The following is a 19,262-nucleotide window of genomic DNA, read 5'->3' as shown; positions in this document are numbered from 1 at the left end:
CTGAAAAAAATTAACTGTTTGTTAATTATTCCAAGTAGTACTATTTTCTTGTTTAAAAGGGACTGAAACTTGTTTTCATAGAATCAAACAGTATCTTGGGTTAGATCAGGCCTTAAAGATCACTTGGTTGATCTCTGACATTGGCAGAGACCAAGTTGCTCAAAACTCCATCTTGACCTTTGTTGAAGATTGCATGCAAGATGTTTTCCATTACCATCTGTATGGCTGATTACCTTGTCAAGTGGGCAGTTTGCCTTATCTCTCTCTTTGAGTGACCACATTCACACCTTCCTCGGGAGGGGACCTCTGCTGATAACAGACTATTGAATATCAGTGCATGACTGATAAGAACTATAACATCCCATTGTGAGATGCTCTGCCCAGAGGGAGGAGCCAAGCATTGCTACCCCGATATACTCTGAGATTCTGAAAGGGTGGCACGGCTTTTCTACACGAGATTCCCCAGAGGAACAGCAGCTGCTTTTTCTTCCTGGATCTTAAGAGGAAGACTACATCCTTCTCTACAGATCCTCCTTGCTCCAACAGAACCACACCTGATACTTCAGAGGACTGCAGCCACATTTTCAATCAGACTGCCACCAACACCCTGACCAACAGGGTGTCAGGTTGGGTTCTGACTCTGTCAGTGTTGTTCTAGTGGACTGCATTGTTTATTTTTATTTTGTTTTCCCTCCCTATTAAAGAACTGTTATTTCCTGCTCCCAAATCTTTGCCTGAGAGCCCCTTAATTTAAAATTATTGCAATTTGGAGGGGTGGGGAGGGTTTACATTCTCCATTTCAGGGGAGGCTCCTGCCTTCCTTAGCAGACTCCTGTCTTCCCAAACCAAGACAACCTTGATACCTCCTTGAAGTGGCATCCACAGCTGCTCTGGCCAACCTGTTCTAGTGCTTTATCACCCTCACAGTAAAGAACTTCCTTGTATCTAATCTAAACCTACTTCCTTCAGTTGGAAATCATTTCCCTTGATCTGTCACTACATGATCATGTAGAAATTATTCTCCATCTTTTTTGTGGGCTCCCTTCAGGTACTGGAAGGCCAGAGCTACCTCATCCTGAAGCTTTCTATTCTTCTTGTTGAGCCATCCCAATTCTCTCAGCCTTTCCTCAAAGTAGAGCTGCTCCATCCCTCTCATTGTCCTGGTGGCCTCCTCTGGACTTGCTCCAACAGCTCCATGTGCATCCTTTGCTGGGGAGTGTGAGAGACCAAAATGTTAAAGGTTAATGACTCAATCAGCCACTGGCAAAAGCAGCACGTGATTTGCTGGGGGCAGATTTGCACCCCCAACCAAAGTGGGGAGGTGAGCTTTTGGATGTGTGGTGGCAAAATCTCTGATCTGCCTAAGAATGGCCAAGGTGCAGAGAGGGTGAGCAAGTGGAGGATGACCAGCAGTGGAGGATGGCCACAACAAACCAACCTTTGTTTGGCAGCAAGCTGGGTTTTGAGGCAGGCAACAGAGAAGGCTGATAAAGAAGCAGATCATGTGAGGTGGGATAAACTTTTTACCATGCCCATGTCCTCCCTTGCACAACTGGCTCAGGTGTAAAACTCCCACCTGGGGTGCTAGGACATTCACATGTAAGCCTGAAGATACTCACCCCATCTCATGGGGCATAACTGGCTCAACTACACAGTTTCGGTATTTTTGAGAGAAATACTCTTTGTCCCTGTTCAAAGACTACTAGAATATGCCTAGTACTGCACAGAGCACCTGGTAACAAGGGAGGTATGCCATCTAGGATTTGGCATTTCACTAGATTTCCCACTAATCTGGGAGCCCGGGAAAAGTGACTTTGAAGCTGCATGAGAAACATCACAGTAGTCATTCCCTCTGATGAGACAAATTGCACAGGAACAGTGCCCTCCACATACCCTTTAGGTGGTGAGAGATGGGTGGAATGACCACCAGGTGAACTATCTGAGTTTGCTTTAAGCCTTAATTACATCTGGATTTAAAGAGTGAATGACTGAAAAGAAACATTATCTGTCTTTCTCCTACAACCACCTACCTCTTAATTCAGAAAACATTTGAGAGTTTGTCTCAGCCCTTCCTGCAGGCTGAACAAGCCCATCCTAGAAATGTTTCTGATGAGAAAGTGCTGAGCCACAGGTTATCCTATCTTAACAACATGTTCCCACAAAGAATTTGAAGGAAAAAAGGACATATTTTTTCTACTAAAGTAGGCCTTTTGGACCTAGGGAATCCAGAAGCCACCTATGAGTTTTTCAGTTCACTCTAAGTTTTGCATATGAGAAAACAGGGATAATTTTTATTTTTACAAGAGGCAGTAGCTTTTCTTCCACCATAATGATATTTTCCTGCATGACATGTCAAAGATGAGTCTGCAGTATTATATATTCCTCTAAAACTACTTTGGAAACTATTAATATAAGGAAATCAAGGAACTATCTGTGTCAACACTGCAATTAGAAAAACATATTTGTATCTAGAATTCTTATACCACATAAAACTAAAATTAACTAGTCATGGTGAGATCTATAGATGAGTATGTTCACAAAACTGAGAGATGAGTAGTCATTAAAAGCCAAACTACTGGAAGTGACTTTTATGACTGAAGTGAATAGAGAACCAACAGACCCATAATATTTTAAAAATCTGCAGAGTTATAGTACATTTTAGATGGAAAAATATCTATGGATGTCATCTAATTAAACTCTGTCAGTCTCAGCAGGGCCAGTTTACTAAGGATCATGTCCAGGTGAGTTCTATCTATTCAACAATGGAGATTTCAGACTCTCTGTTAGTACAGTCTAAGTACAGTTAGAAGCACAGATAAACAGAAAACATCACATCTTTTTTATTTTATGAAAATTTATTGCAAGATCAAAGGTCTCACCAAAAAATAGAAACTTACAAATTGTGTGAATAGTTTTAATGCACTCATAAAGAGACATTAAAAGAAAATTGACTAAGATTCTGTACTATATCTGCAATAAAATTCACTGGCTTTATTCTTAAAATATTGTTACCATTTAGGAGTAAATAAACAGCGTAGCATTACACATGTTCACAAGTATTTACCACTTATTTTAAACAAAATCTTTACGATATATTTTTTTTTCCAGAGAAATTAGTTCATCCCCATTTTGAAAAGTCTAATAAGAAAACATTCAACATCCTCACTGGAAGTAATGTGAGCTGATGTTTCTGTTGTAAAAAATTATGTTACGGAAATCAACAAATAGGTTTACAGGGTTACACAGCCATACTAAACAAGCTTCTATGTTATGCTGCATTAGGCCTTCTGGATTAGCAAAACATTTTGACAATAATGGCAACTTTTCAGCTGAAGCTTAAGCATTTCATAGTTTGGATTTAAATGCTGTAACCTTTTAAAAACAAATATCCAGTGTTACATACCTGACAACATTCTTAACCAAATGGTCATACTCTAAAGGTTAAGGCAACTCCAAATTGAAGCTGCAATGTCTGTATTTTTCACAATTCCCTGCTAAAATTTAACTCCTTAGAATGCAATGTGTGAGAGAGCGTAAGAGAGAGGCTGTGTGGTACTTGGTTGCTGTTTGGGGTTAAACCATAACAGTCCCACAAAGAAAATGAATCATGTGTTTAATTTGGATATCTCCTTGCACACACTGTATTAAGAAGCATCTGATCCTACCAAAGATACCTGTGATGGGACTTATGTTTAGATGGCCTTCTCAAGGCAATCACTATTTGCATTGGAAGATCCATTCTAAAATAAAACCACACAGGAAATGAGAGGGATCCTGCTATTGACTTATACCCATTCATCTGAATTTTCCAATTCATCAACAGAACAGCACAGTCAGAGGATTCAAGTTCATTTACAATAGACATAAAATCTTTTCAGCCAAATATAATAAGCATCACCAACTTATTTCTGATAGTTGTTGTATTCAGCTATTCTTTGTCTTCATGAAGTGTAGCTCGCTATTATTGTTAGGGTAAGCAGTGTTATTCATTATTAAAATGTCAAGGTGGAAAGATTTTAATATCACTACAGCTTCTTATATTTAAAGAAAAAAAAGGAAGATGTTGATAAGAAAATGGTAATTCACTGTAGATTTTCTTATTACTCTGTATCTTAAAACCTCTGGCATAGCTTTAGTAAATAAAAAGCATCAAGTTTAGTTCCCAGTTTCAACACATGCCTCTGTTGATCAACTGCACTGGTGCTAGCACTGAGTTACCATTTACAGATCAAAGGAAACACACATGACCAAGGCAAAGTAAACAGAGGAAAGCAAGCTTAACATCTATAACTCAAACTATCCAGAGAACTAGTAGGAATCCACTTCAAGAAATTTGTCAAAGGCTTTTATCACTTTTATGCAAACAAAACCACAATGCATTTCTAAAGTTTTGCTTCAATATTTGTACTTAGTTGTACAGTACATTAAAGTCAGTGTACAGCTTTTGCCATTTTACTGTAACCTCTGTAAACTCACAACTATATTGCATCATATGAAAGGTTATAAACCCTTCTGCAATCCCCATTAGATCTACCGAATGCAGCAGAGTGGAACGTGTTGGTACAGAGAGTTAGGAGCCAGAAGACATATTGGGTGTCCAGCCCATTTGGTAAGCCCGCTCCAGTGTTCTCTTGCAATCCTGCAGCACAGTACTGAAGGTTATATGTGGATATTGCTGCACCAGCTGCTCCACTGTGGCCTCATTCACCTGCAACAGAAGAACAGAACCTGTGATGCGCAGGAAGTGAATGAAAAGGGTAACAATAGGCAAGCTAGAAGAATGGAAAAGCTTTGGACTCCTGGGCGGACTTCCAGGATGGGGCTCCTCATTGTTACTGTAGGTTTGGGTGCATTTATCACAAAATAAATATACAGAATGCAATGTTTGGTTAGAGAATGACAAAATCAAAATCAAACCCCGCTATGATTTCATAGTAAAGGAAGAAGTTTTATCATCCTGGTTAAACAAAATGCTGTCCAGAGTAACAGATTTCTAACTTGAAATAGAACCTATTTACTCAAAGTTGCTCAAGCAGACATACATTTAAAAATGTGAGATTTTTTTGCCTTTGGCAAATGAAAATAGATTACATCTATTAATTAATTTATGGTACAGTTTGGGAGACATTTAAAAATGCTAAGTAGTAACTCCACAATTAACTTTACTGTAATGAACTTGCATTGTATGGTTGCTATCAACAGGCCTGAAATGAAAAGTTATAGATAACATGACTAAAGATGGGGAAAAAATATGAACTATTCTATGTTGCAGGTAGATCAATTACTCCTTTATGCCCCTTTTTTCCAAAAGGTAAAAGTCCTGCATGTCTTCACATACATCATTGGCAGAAGATTCTATTTTAGCCTTCTTTTGTGAGGATAACACTGCAGAATTGGTATCAATATTAAAACATACAAGATGGTTGGGTCTGGGATGTCCCTCTTAAATTTGAGACATCAGCGTTAGCACTTTTATTCTTCATAAAACAAGGTAATTAGACAAACCCAGCTAAACCTAACACCCTTTACAACTCCAGTGCTGTGAGGCGATTAATTTGTCAATTATTTTAAAGACAATTGCAGTTCATATCACACAGGTAAACAGCTTTCTTCAGCCTTTAGACAAATAAAAGATTAACCTAAGAACCATGACTTCTAGTTGGCTTTCTTTGAAATCTTTGCTGAACAATTGGGCATTTTAAAATGCATTGATACTACAGTTACTGAATCACCTACATGAGTAGCATCTACAACTGATGGCATTGTTTGCTTTTCTTCCTTCAGTGTTCCACTTTTAAGGCCAAAAGTAAAAAGCCAGACTGAAAAACGTTTACTACTATTACAAAGATCTGTCTTGGAAAAATATTTTTAAAGCACAGTAACCACCGTATCTAATAATATTTTTGTCCTTAAAAGATAACAAGGAGAGCTTCCCTCTGAACAGTGATTGCACCCAATGACAAGGATAAATGAAAGGTTTAATATCCAGTTCTTCTACTTTGATAATAGAAATACTCAATCTTCATTGGAAGTTTCATCTAGCTGAGACTGACTTGGATAGAAAACTGGTTTAACTTCACAGCACAAACTGCACTTCTCTGGCAAATTGCTATGTTACAGTAACATCTTTCAGTGCTGAAAAACAAGAAGTGACTTTGAAAAAGCAAAATGAAATCAGAGATAGCACAAGTCCCCCATAACATTTGATATTTACAGGTGAATACATAGTCACATTATAAGCTACTCACATACTCAAATTATAAGCTACAATTCAGAAAAATATTGCTTGGAAAGGAAGAATCCCCAGAGTAGCAGTAATTTGCTACTTTATGCCTATCCAAAAATAGCCAAAAGTCTCTTTTCATTAGAGTTATGCTGCAGAGACCCATGGCAGAATCGACCAGGCTACCAGAAACTCCTCTTAATGGTTAACTCAGCCACAACAAAGAGGCTTACAACCGACAGTGACTTATTTTGCTCTTTCTTAATGGGAAGCTTGAAGAAGATGCATTATTTATCTACTAGATAGCTGCAAATTTTGCTAGTACATAGAAGTTATTATGATTTAGCACTTACATGCTGGGCATTATTTGTTAGAACAGCATGGATATCACGGCTTTAGAGCCATTGTTATATGCACATTCTCCGTTATAAGGAACAAACAAGGCGAATTCATTACAAAGATGATGCTCACCCACAAGGTACAGCCTAGCTAGGTTTAAGCTGATATATTTACTACCAGACTAACTTAGGCATGGCCCATGACACTTAGGAAGACAGAGGATGTTACAATGGTATCTTTTAGTCTTAAAAACCTATGAAGAAATCTATGGTAAAACACCTCTAACTGTTTGTCCTATTTTTTTTCTGATACAATTATTACTGATAAAATTTTTTGCCATTTGCTATTAATACTTTACTAAACAGAAGAAGGAAGCTTTTGGCATCAAGTGCCAAATATGCTTACAAAATAAACATGAGTATGAAGAAGGCAGATAAAACCATTTCAGAAGTGCCACTGACAAAACCAGCTGTTTTATGACCAAAGCCTGAAGAGTAGAAGCTTTTCTCCATTTTTTACTGAAGCATTAAGAAAATATTTTAAATTATTAGTTTGATCCTAGGCAACAACTTTTTTACAACTTGTTGTTAAACAGTAAAGTAATGACAAATCCTATGGATGTATTTGGAACTATAACATATACAGAGAGAAATTACTCAGAGTCTGAAGAACTGAGTTTACTCTCATGATAAAGGAAAAAAAATCTTACCAAGCTTCATGATAAATGATGAAATATATGTAACTTTAAGTTAAATATAAATATTCTTAATCCTGAGAGTAAAAAGCAAGGATTTAAAAATTATGCCAAACTAAATTCAATGTAAGATTACTCAACAGAAGAAGGAGAAAAAAAAAATGACAGTGGGACAACCAACCTGGATCCAGAGATGAGAAAAAAAGTATTCCCTCTCTAAAGATTTTGATACCTTTTCTTTGCCATGAGAAAAGTCAGGTCAGACACAAAAACAATGAAAAACTTTTAGTATTAAGAACTCTCCATTCTACTGGGCTAAAAACTGCACTGTCTGAAAAACAGGAAAAAAGGAAGTAAAATTTTATTCTTTGTTAATGAATGTGAAAAGTAATATCTAAGTCAACTTTGTGAGGATCCTTGTCATCATTTCCCTAGTGGTAGGATTAAGATGAAAAGAAGTCTTATGCCCAGCCATTAGAACACAAGCTTCTGTCTCTTTGTTAAGATCAGCTTGGCTGGTGATAAAACAAAAGTACTGAATGTCATTCCCAAAATAAGTTCATTACACAAACAGAACAATTTTCCCTTCTGAGCTTAAACATTCTTGTTCAATGAATGAAAGCTAAAAATCTCCACATCTTAATATGCTGTAAAATGCTATATTTTTCTTTCACAGAACTTTCATTAATCTTCATCTTTTGAGTTGTCAAAAGAAAGACTACTGTCTGCAGATAAACTACTTAGATTATCTAATAGATAATCATTCATCTGAATTTGAATAGCTCTTCAATTATATTTTAACACATAATGAGAGAATGCAGCCCATATCATTAAGAATGAAAGCAATAGGTTTTGCAAATCCTGGTCATCAAACAAAAAACCAAAATAACAACAAAGACTGGTTTGAAAATTATTTTTTCTTCCTGAAATAACTATTTATTCCAGGCCAAGGAATAGATTGAAAAAAACAAAACAAAGGAGAAGATGGGTTACAGAAAATGGCAGACTAAGTGGTATCATCTCCTTCTAACTCAATTAGAGCCTAGATTATGACCTAGAATAATTTTGAATACTTTTTGCTTAAAGGCACTTGAACACATATTGCCTATTTCCCAGAATAATGCATTTGACTTTGTGACAAATGTTATCTGGGGTAGGACCTCTTTAACTTCTTCTTCGTCTAATGACAGTGTGGTTGTGCAGACAGTATTTAAATATTATCCATGCTAGAGAACATTTCTCATGTGATAATTAGGAGTTCATCTTGGAAAGAAGAACAAGAACACCCTTCGAGTCCCTGTGAAATGCTACGCTGGCAAAAGGGTTTTGTGAGTGCCTCTCTGGAGAACTTTCACCATCGCTCTGCCACGTACACACAAAATGTGGCTGAAATACTGAGAAAAATGGGAAATCAGTGCTCAACACTCTTACTCTCCTTTAGGTAAAATGGTCTGCCCATAACAGAAAGCCTGAAAACTGTGACAATTCTGTAAATATTTTTCCTAGAATAAAGTAACCAACACTTATGAGCTGATTTTTTCAGGCTCAGAGTAAACTGAAAGCTACTCACAATAAAATATTCATTCATATTTTTATCTAGCATGTTATATTTACTCATCTAGTCCTATTGCCAGCATTTACTGATTTGGAACACCACTTGTCTGACACAGAACATCTTCAGAAATTTATGTTATGCCACCTTCCACAAGTCTTCATGAAAAATCCAAAATGCAAGCAAGAATAGTTATTAGGTAATTTTTTTTTCCATTTAAATTTGCTGTGTCTTTTGGTTTAGTGATAATTTCAGCATTGTTTTCTTCAATTTCTAGATTATAAAATTAGGAATTTCTAAAAATATAAAATGATTCCAAAGGACTAGGATTTTTTTTTTAACCTAGTATTTTTGTTATGCTCCTACAACAGATCTTATTAAATTCGAAGGATGAATTCAAGTTTTCCTAACCTTGTTAAGGTAAATTAGACATTACATTTGAAACCATCAGCCAAACCAGGCATTTCTTTTTAATGAGACTGACACCTCCCTTCACTGCTTAGGAATAGAAACAGAGGTATAAGGGCTTTTCCTAAACAGGACTTTCCTAGTTACTTTTCCTTAGCTTGTCTTTAGTTGATATGATGTCCAGGAAATCTTCTCTGGGATTGGATACTCTTTCACTGAATTGCCAAGAATTGTAATATTTAGTACTGATCTCCAAAACTACTCCTACAGGTGCATCAAGATCAGACTGTAAAGCCATTAAAATGTGCCAAGAATGTCTGTGTTATCTAGAGCAATACTGAAAAGCAAGAGTAGAGTCATCACTTAAACTGCAACTTTTATGCAGTGGATGAATATTCAGGATTAATCTAAAGAGTTTGATAGGTCTTTTTCAACAACAAAATCTAAAAATCTTCACATCTTAATGACTTCAGTTTAATGACCAGCTCACTTGATAATTGAAAAGAAAAAGTTATCTCCATTCCAAGTTAATAACTGAAACCAACAAGCAGTTATATAAATTAAAAAGCTAAACCTTGCAAAACTGGATTAGTGCAATGGTGCATTACTAGAACTTGATACAAAAACCTGCTTGTGTCCCTCAGACCACTATTCAGGGATGACAGCTAAAATAATATCTGCATAGTATCTAACCTAGCCCTTGGAAGGGACATTGGCTGGCTGATTTCTGAGGTTGGTATCTACAATTACTACAACTTTATAGATCAGTCATTAATAAAAAATAACAGACCAATTTATAATACCCTGAGTCAGCAATATCTGCACAGAAAGGCATTAATAATACATAGAACTGCTAGCTTAATCTTAGAAATCTAGTACTTGCTAAGAATTTTAGGGAAATATTAGCAGGTGAGAGGTAGCATTCAGACCAAAAGATTTTAGGGCTGCCATACATATAGGTTAGAAAAATGGCACAAGTATTATCATAACATTTCTACATACAAACATTCGAAAAATCAACTTCACACAGAAGAAATGCAAATGGATTTGTCTCCAAAGGGCTTTCTTACAATATTGTTGGCATTTTACTTATGGAGTGATATTTCAGCATTAGGGCTACTGGAATTTGTGTGCTCTTCTGTCTCAATACATGTAGAGAAGTATTGCATGAAAGCCAAATTTGTATGCAATGGTTAAAGAAATGACTTTATAGACATTGTGTGTATCCATAATGATGGATATGGAAAACTCTTTATGTTCCTATTTCTCCAATGTTTTACAAAAAATCCAACATATACACAGAGTTATAAGCAAAACATTTTCACACAGTCTTTCTCTTCTCTAAGTTGTATTTTGCTTCCTCAAGTGAGTGTCTTATAAAAAGTGTACTTTGATTTTTTTTTCCTGCTAATAGTTGAATGAATTATATTCTCAGGTGGCCCAATTATAACTGTTGCCTGTAGCCATAACAAAATTAAAGATTTCTGGAAACGTTTTGTGTGAAGTGCAGTTGATCAGCTAAGGCAGACATATTCCACAGAGTTTCAGTTGCCCTGATGCCCAGGGGCAGAACCCTTGTTTAGGACTTTAACAAAATAACAACACTACCAATATTAGCACAATATCCTATAGTCCAAATAAAGTCCCTTACAACTTGAGAAAAGAATGTGTTTTGACTTAGAGGATGATGTTATTGAAAAAAAGGAAGAAAAACAATCACATTTGCACACACACAAAAACACTGTATTTGTAGACTCATAAATAATGAAATCAGCAAGCACAGTCTGTACAGTGTTATTATTATCATGACATTTGACAACTAAATTGTGTTAAATCCTAGAAATTAATTACCCATTTATATTTGTAAAGGTAAAGGAGTAGGTAAACAGAAATATCTGCAATCTTCTCTGCTGGGTGAATTGGAATAAATGGAATGCACAAGTCTTCTAATACTCCTTGGTAGCCCTTCTGGAGGGATTTCAGAAAGTGTGGCAAGGTTGCCTGTGGAGTGTATCTACTTTACAGTTCTTGTTTAAATCTCACCTGAAAGGAATGAAATTCATTGTTGTGGTAGTTTTCTCATGTGAATGCTATTGTCCCAAACTCCCAGTCTACTGCAAACTAGCAACACCCATTTCAGATCTCTGTGAGGATGCACAGTCTTCTGCAACACACTATTTTTATTGAACTTGTGTAAGTTACAAAGGTTTCACTCTCAATTCTCTTTGCTTGTTGTGAGGGTTTATTTTTCTGTTAAAGCAGAGAAACCATTTTAAAGGAGCCCTTCAGGCTGGCAGATTATTTGGTTTGCTAATTCTGCCCATTTCATCAGATGAACTTCTAGACTCCACCTATGGAATATTTCCAGGTAAAAATATTACCAGTATTACACACATTTCAAAAACTTTTTTTCTTCTAAAAATTGCAGTTAATAAAGACCCAGATGCAGTGAAATGACAGTGGTAATTTATATAGTGATAAATATTCTTTCAGATTACTTTCTGCCTGTTGAATTAATAACACTGAATATTTTTCTTCCTATTTGACTACATTAACAATAATTTGAGCACATTACTGTAATACCTGTCAAAATGATGGCATGTAAAACTAACAGAGAAGTCTTTCGCAAAAGTTGCCAGCTGGCAAAAATAACTGGAAGTTCCAGGAAGCAATGCTTCTAAAAAATTTCTCCCTTTTTGATTTTTTTATTCATAAAGATGCTGATCAGTTCACATTGCATTCTTCCTTAATAGCTAGCCTTATCATGATTTTGAATTGTTGATCATCAGCTGAGGGTCTATCTTTCTCTTAGAGAATGACAGGGTTCAGTGGGTGCTTTTTAGAAACAAGGACAATTTCATTAATTCTGGAAGATTCCATCTTCAGCCCAGTGCCACAGAACCGCTGCAGAGGAATCAGCTTGGAGAATAAAAACCTTTTAGCAAAGAAACAGTTAAACTAGAAGAGCAAAATCTTTAGCTTGTATAAAAACCCTTCCTTTTTGTGTGTGTTTTAGCAGATACTTTCGTTTACACACATAATGTATCTGTTATCCTAGTTAGCTAGGGGGAAAAAGGCAAAAGTAGTATTGTTCAGACTTTTAAAATTCTTGTATTGAAAACCAAAGTGAAATAAATGCTATTCTTCTTTTGTTGTGGGATAGCTGTGGTTTCCTTCTAATGAGATTCACAGATCTCATGAATCTAAAATCTTCATTATTCATAGAGAGATGTATCAATTGCAGCTCCTACATTATACATATAAAACTTTAAAAAATACAGCAATTCCTTTTTAATATGCAGCAACGTACTTGAACAAATTATAGTAATTTAAGAGAAAAAAAAAGGCTACAGAATTTTTCTTAAAGAGAAGGATTGGATATTTTCATTCCTCTTCAAATCACAAAACCATAATTTCAAATCTCAAAATGAACCCCTTGTAATATAAAAGAAGAAATGGTAGCAATTTGGCAGGTTTTCTGATCAGGCTAATGATAGCATTTTCTGAAAGTGGAAGGCAAATTGCTGTGATAATTACATTAAAACAAGCCATGGTTCTGTATTCTCACTAGTCTACCATTGATTAAGAAGACTTAAGCTCAAAAATATATTGGAAATTGAAAGATTTATCTCTAGAACCTGGGATATATAAAAGAGCTAATGGTCTTTTTCACTTACCTTCGGTTGCAGACTAGCTGTGTAAATTAAAGGCTTGTGAGTGATGGGTCAAAATGTTTCTCTTAAACAGGAGCTGCATTCCTAACTCTGCTAACGATTTGTGGTCTTCACTGAAAATGTATTTACAAATATTTATAAAACAGGTTTTGTAGAAGGACAAAGTGATAAATTATATTAAAAATCCACATATAGTCTAAAAATCTTATTCTTACTTAAGATGCAAATGATTTCTTAACAGACCATTTTTTATTTTTAGGAATCATCTATCTTTTTTCCTCTGGGAACATAAAATAGTTTGTCATTTTGTCAGTTGTACTGACCATCAACTTCTGTGCTCTAATATCTCAGCAAAACTAGAATAGGAAATATATGCTACAATTTATCTGAGAAAGTCATCTGGAATAAGCTACAGGCTTCCAGAAGTATTTTCATGAAAAGCAACCATGTCTTTCCTGAGAAATTCATCTCAAAAAATGGAAAGGAAAAAAGCAACAAAAAAAAAGCAAAGAATAAGGGCCAACATGATTTATTAACTAAGTTGTGTATCCTTTCACAGCCAGCTTTGTTGGACTCTCTTCATTTCATTTCATTCACACATAGTGGTGAATATTGAATTTTGTGGCCTCTGTTTTTCAGTGTCATTTTTCTGCCTATTTTCCCAAGAAACGTCTCCTGCATTTACGTGGGAGCACTGTTGATAACTGCTACAAACTGCACCACAGTTATAGGAAAAGGATCCTGAAATATGAAAATTGTGTGTGAAAAAAGTCGCAGGAAGATTATTGTGACACATTGTTCAACCAGTCAAGCTATTACCCAGAAAAAAAAAGAAACAACAAACTTTTAGTCCCTATTTCATAGTTGATACCCAGCTGTTTTCCCCAAGGGTAAAGATTTCAAGCTGCCGCTATGTAAAGCTGTTTCACTTCTTGTGAGAGCACAAAAAAGAAGTGCTATAAAGACATCTTTAAAATGATTTCTAGAAATAAATAGTATGGGGAACATCACCCTTTTCCTCCTTTTTTTAAAATATGAAATACAAAATAGACCTAATTAATTAATTAATTATATAATTAACTAGAAGAAGTAAATAGGATCTAGGTCAGTTTAATGATAGGAATGTACAGTACACTGTGTTCAGAAAGAAAAACTTGAAATGTGCATTTAAATCTGTTATTTTGATGCAGGCATCATTTTATGCCCTTAGGATGCAAGAAAAGCTCTTAGGAATTCTGATGTCAATGTCTGTGGGAGGAAAGAAAGCATCCTGTAACTGCCCACACCTTTCTCAAGATACTTAAAGTAATTAAAGGAAAGGTTCAATTATCTTTAAAATATCCCCTCTCCTAAGCTGTGATAAAAAATACAGAACTACAATTAAAATTTGGTCAGAAGAATGAACAGTCATGTGTTCATTCTGCTGTGGGGAGCTAATCTGAAGTGAATTCAATATAACCCCTTGTTATGCTTTTCTTGGTGTTTTCCGGGGTGACAAACCAAGAGCTGCTGCGCTCCCGAGCAGCACCAACCCGCCACGTGCTCCAACACAGACACATCAAGTCCTAAAACACAACCTTGGGCCGCAGCCCCCAGCAGCACAGCACTCCTCTGTGCAGAGGAATGGGGAGTTTGTGGTTGCACCCTGCTCCCAGAGCACTGTGAAGAGCTGACAAGAAAGAACAAAGCCTGGCTTGCTGCCCCTGGAAGCGCGGCACAGCGCAAACACAGGCAGAACACCAGAATGCAAAACAGAAATGCCTTCTCTTTCATGCCTTTTCCAATTACAAACCTCTAAAATGTCCTGCTTAGGCCTTAAATAACTACTGATTTTATCTGTTACTGTTTCAAAAGAAACGGAGACTCAGAATAGCAACGTTTTCTTTCTATGGAACACATGACTTGAGCAGTCCTGAGGGCTGCCTGGTGCCTGCACAGATGCACACATACCCATGTACACAAAAATTTATTTGCACAGTCGATAATCTGTCCTGTGAGAAAGATCAGAAGGGACAAGGGGCCTAGCTGCTTCAAGTACCTGTTCATGTTGGAATGCAGACAAGTAAGGAATTCTGTTGTCCAGAACGCAGTATTTAAAAACATTTAGAGTCTATACTAGATCACTTTCATACTTCAGGAGGTCTGGATGATAGTCTCTTAGATGTATCCCATCTGATACAGAAAAGTTCCAACTGAAATATATGCTCTCATTATGATGACCTCATAGTAAATATCATTTTTTAATGATATTTCTCAACACAATGTCATCTATTTTAAGGCAAAGTCCATATTGCTCCTGTGGTGTGCACGCAAGATGGTAGGAAAAATGATAAAAAGAAAGGTCATGGCAATAGCAGTTTGATGAAAAATGAATAATTTGATTATTTTCATGGTGTGGATCAATAATGCTTTGCATCTACTGAAACACATTGCCTGGAGGCACTTGGATAATCAATGGCATAAAACAGAGACTGTCTTTACCCAGGCTCACAGCCTCTCTTGATCTTTCTGGGGAGGACCCTTGACGCCTCTAATTTATGTCAAGTGCATATCAAAGAAATTCCAAAAAGCCTGGCTCATAAAGAGTGTTTTAGTGGTACCCATTTGAAGTCTACTTACATATGTTCCTTATGTAACTGTGTTTAAACTGTGGAAGTTTAAGTACTTCCCTTCCAAATGCCTGGGAATTCTTAGAAAGGCATAAGAGCTACCTGGTATGAGCACAACAGTCAGTACTTCAGAAAAGGAAGCCTGGTTAGATGGGACAAATCTTCAAACCTCTTCACTGCAAGCTGACAACAGTACAAAGACAAGAATTTTGGCCAACCGGGAGTGTAAATAAACCCTTCAGCACCACCCAAGAATTCTCTTTAATGATGCGCTGGACACTGACATTTTTAATTTAATAGAGCAGCCACTGGAAAAAATTAGTTCTGCATGATACTGGGGAGAGACAGTTGAGAACGCAATTTTGTTCAGTAATTTCTCTGCTCATTTGCAGTGGAAAAAGGGAGTTGGCATCTTCTAGCTGCCAAAAATCCCACAAGTCAAGGATATTTATTCCATTCTGTCTGTGGAACTATTCTTCCCATCAAGGCTTTGCAAACAAGAAAATAATTCCCAGTGGTAGCCCCACTATCACACTGTTCACTGTAACAGTGTTTACGAATTTCTTAATATCTTTTATCTACCATACTTTGGATACTTGCAGATTCACACACACACTCGCAAGGCACACAGTCAACAGTGCTTTTGTATCTTCCCTGAAGCTTTCTTAAGTAGTATTTTTTCTTCCTTTTAGCAGTTGACTTTTTTAATACAAAAGATGTTGTATACTCCTCTAAAAAATGAGAAAAGCGTTTACCAGTAATTAAAGGCATACAGAGTGTAGAACATGTCTATGAAAATGACATATAGTTTAACTTATGAGGCAGTAGAGCTTGTTTTCAACATCAAGATCATTGATTTTCTATAGCAGTTAAAGACAGGATAAAATTATTGCACTTATTAGATCCTTGTTGATTGTTCAACATTAGCCAAATTCACAAAATAAATACATGTGCAGAAGTGGTTAGATGATTCTGGGTCAGGTCTAATTCCCAAGGTCAAGTTACCCTTTTAACATTCTCTAAGTACATAATCTTAGCGCAATCCATCAAAGAGATTCACACACTCTTTTTGTCTGTTGGCTCTTATAAAACACTAATGTTTAGGAGATTAAGTGGACTCAGCTTTGATAGACAGAGCAATTCTTCCAAAGTGCTCAACCTCCTTGCAAACTGGAAAATGCCTAAGGCTGGCTTTGCAAAATGCTATTTCTAATTTTACCACTGACCTGGGCATTATTATTCCTTGCCAACTGAAATACTGTGTTTTGTCACTGTCTTCTATAGTGCACTGTGAAGGATGCAAGGTAATGGTTTGGAGCATGAAGTTTCTTAGACTAAAACCTGTTTTTCCATAGAGAGTATCCAGTCAGAAATCCACAAGCCTGAGAGATGCTTATGATGGGCATCCCAAGCCAGACATTTTGTTGATGATGGCTGGAAAAGAAACAATCCCTGAAGGGTTATGTGAAGAGTTAAGGCCAGAGACTCTGGACCTCCGATGATTTTTCTTTTAGCTATTCTGCTGTGTTCATGGGACTCGATCTCTCCTCTAAACAGGAATGTGATTTCTGAAGGCTATATACAGGGTGAAGTGGAGATGGACTGGCTTCTCCTTCTTTTCTTCTAATGATAAAGTGCTAAAACTTGTAGACATTCTTACTACTCTCCAAGTATAAAGCTACATAGTAAGAAACTAATTTTGTTTTTCTCTTTTTATCATTATGATTTCATTAAAATCTTTGTCCTTCTGTCTTCAAAACCATGATTTATGATCAAGAGCACAGACATACAGAAAATTGCTGTATCACTCTTGAAGTTACACTAAAGATTTTTTTTCCCTTTCTTTTTAAGAAACAAAGTAGTCTGTCACAGTTATAACATGACATGCCAACCACTTTCAGACAAAAGTATTCAAAAGTATTCAAAACTGTCAGAGGGCAGATTTTATGAAAAAACTTGTGAGCACCCCAGGCTGCGAGTGTAACCTACAGATATTTTGAAAATCTACATCAGCAAACATTTATAATGCTTCTTCTAGCCCTCTGTGTGACTTTTGAGCTGTCTATGTGAACACGGCACACCAGAACAGTTGCTAGAGTAGTGAATACTGAACATTTTTGTTCAGAAAATCATAAATCCTGCTGCCTCCCTCACACACACAGGAACACTATCACACTCAGAATGAGGCACCAGCTCAGGAAAGGGCTCCTTACCTGATCACATCTCATCAGCCCCAAGTACCGGAGGGATTTGCTGCGCTGAGCAATCTGGGTGGCTCCACGGTCCGTGATCTCTTTGCACCATCCAACATCCACCGTCTCTATTGTCATGCTGTACCTCCCAATGGCTATCAGAGCTGGAAAGACATGAAAGGCATGAAATGCACAGCTCTGCAGATGGCAACCTCAGCTCCCTGCACGCACTGAATAATGCTGAAACTGAGTTTTGAGAAGCAGTTCTCATGCACTTTGTAAATGACATACTTCATAATTCTCAACAATGTAAAAGCTGTCTCTTCAAATTGGAAGTACATACAGGTGCAAACACACACAAATACACAGATAAACATATTTTCCTATATATTTTTCTACCAATCAAGATAAATAGACCAATTAGCAGACAAAATCTATAAGAATTCTTTTAATTACTTTTTCCAGAAGAAGCAAGGATCAATTAATAAAATTGAAATAAATGCAAAATAAAACAAATTCTATCACAATTTTCAGAGAAAATAACTGACTTTATACTACTAATACTTTTTTTTTTCCCCAGGAAAATAATACTACAAAGACAGGACTGAGATTAACAGGACATTTTGTGAGTCAATAAGACATAGTTTTAGAAAACCTTGCAGGAAATCTCATGCCATACATTCTCTAGTTGTATTCTAAAATTCAATTTTTTCTTGTTGTTCATTTTGGTGATGTAACAACAACGGTGTGTCTCACTGTCAGTTTTTCTTCATAAACACTTTTCCAGTAAAAAAATAAAGAAAGAGTTAAAAAAGTCATAAGGAATTAAAAGAAAAATTCAAACCTTTATTAAAGGAAAAGAAGGAGGATCTGGAAGTTCTGAATGGGCTGAAAAAAAGGTATGTAGGAGAAACGACAAGGGATCTGAACTGGCTGGGAAGGTTTTGTCATGACATGACAATGACACAAAAGACAAAAATCACTGGCACCCTGGTCGCCATGGACTATAGCACTTTTCAGAAATATGGACTCAGGAAGTCAAGCTGGGATTTATTAACAGAAATTTTAGCAGCTAAAATCTCAGTCTCAGAAAAAAGGCCAAGGTTTCTGGTGTAAAAGTCAGCCACCTGCATATAATCAAGGGGTAGGATGTTCACACAGTTTTTAACTCCAGTTATAAGGCAGCTGTTGAAAAGGAAGATGAAGGAGTTACTTATTCCAAGTAATGCGTGAATCTTTAAAGAGTTGATTTTTCAGCAGCTATGGGGATATTCTGTTCATGCTACATTCTCAAATGTCAGGGGAAGAAAAAACCAAAAAAAGAGGAATTTCAAAGAGCTAGTAGCTCTTGATATACAAGATATCGATCTTAGCTAATCAGCATGTAAATGAGATCTAGAAGAAGAGAAAAAGAACCCACCTCACCTTCCAGTGGTTCTGCAAAGAACTGCATTGCTTGTGCACAGCAGTGAGGGTATTTGGATTATTTATAAATATCTAGGTGGACTTGATTAGCAAACAAAATGAGCCAAAAGATGCCAGAAACATTCTCAGAAGCTGTGGAAGGGGAA

General features: G+C 36.5%; 1 protein-coding gene across 1 annotated transcript in view; it reads right to left on the bottom strand.

The window, feature by feature from the left end:
* Nucleotides 1-2,110: 2,110 nt before the first annotated feature.
* FBXL17 (F-box and leucine rich repeat protein 17) overlaps nucleotides 2,111-19,262 on the bottom strand; it is a 278,422-nt gene continuing 261,270 nt past the window's right edge. The window contains exons 8-9 of the mRNA XM_030968063.1: nucleotides 17,713-17,855; nucleotides 2,111-4,708 (exon numbers count right to left, since the gene is read on the bottom strand). Of these exons, the coding sequence (XP_030823923.1) occupies nucleotides 4,571-4,708; nucleotides 17,713-17,855 (281 nt within the window). The 3' untranslated portion in view covers nucleotides 2,111-4,570. The remainder of the gene's footprint in view (nucleotides 4,709-17,712; nucleotides 17,856-19,262) is intronic.

The sequence above is a fragment of the Camarhynchus parvulus genome, chromosome Z (genome assembly GCF_901933205.1).
Source record: "Camarhynchus parvulus chromosome Z, STF_HiC, whole genome shotgun sequence".
NCBI classification, from domain to species: Eukaryota; Metazoa; Chordata; class Aves; order Passeriformes; family Thraupidae; genus Camarhynchus; species Camarhynchus parvulus.
Note: the sequence above shows the minus strand (reverse complement) of the source record. Positions and strands in the feature narration are given on the sequence as shown.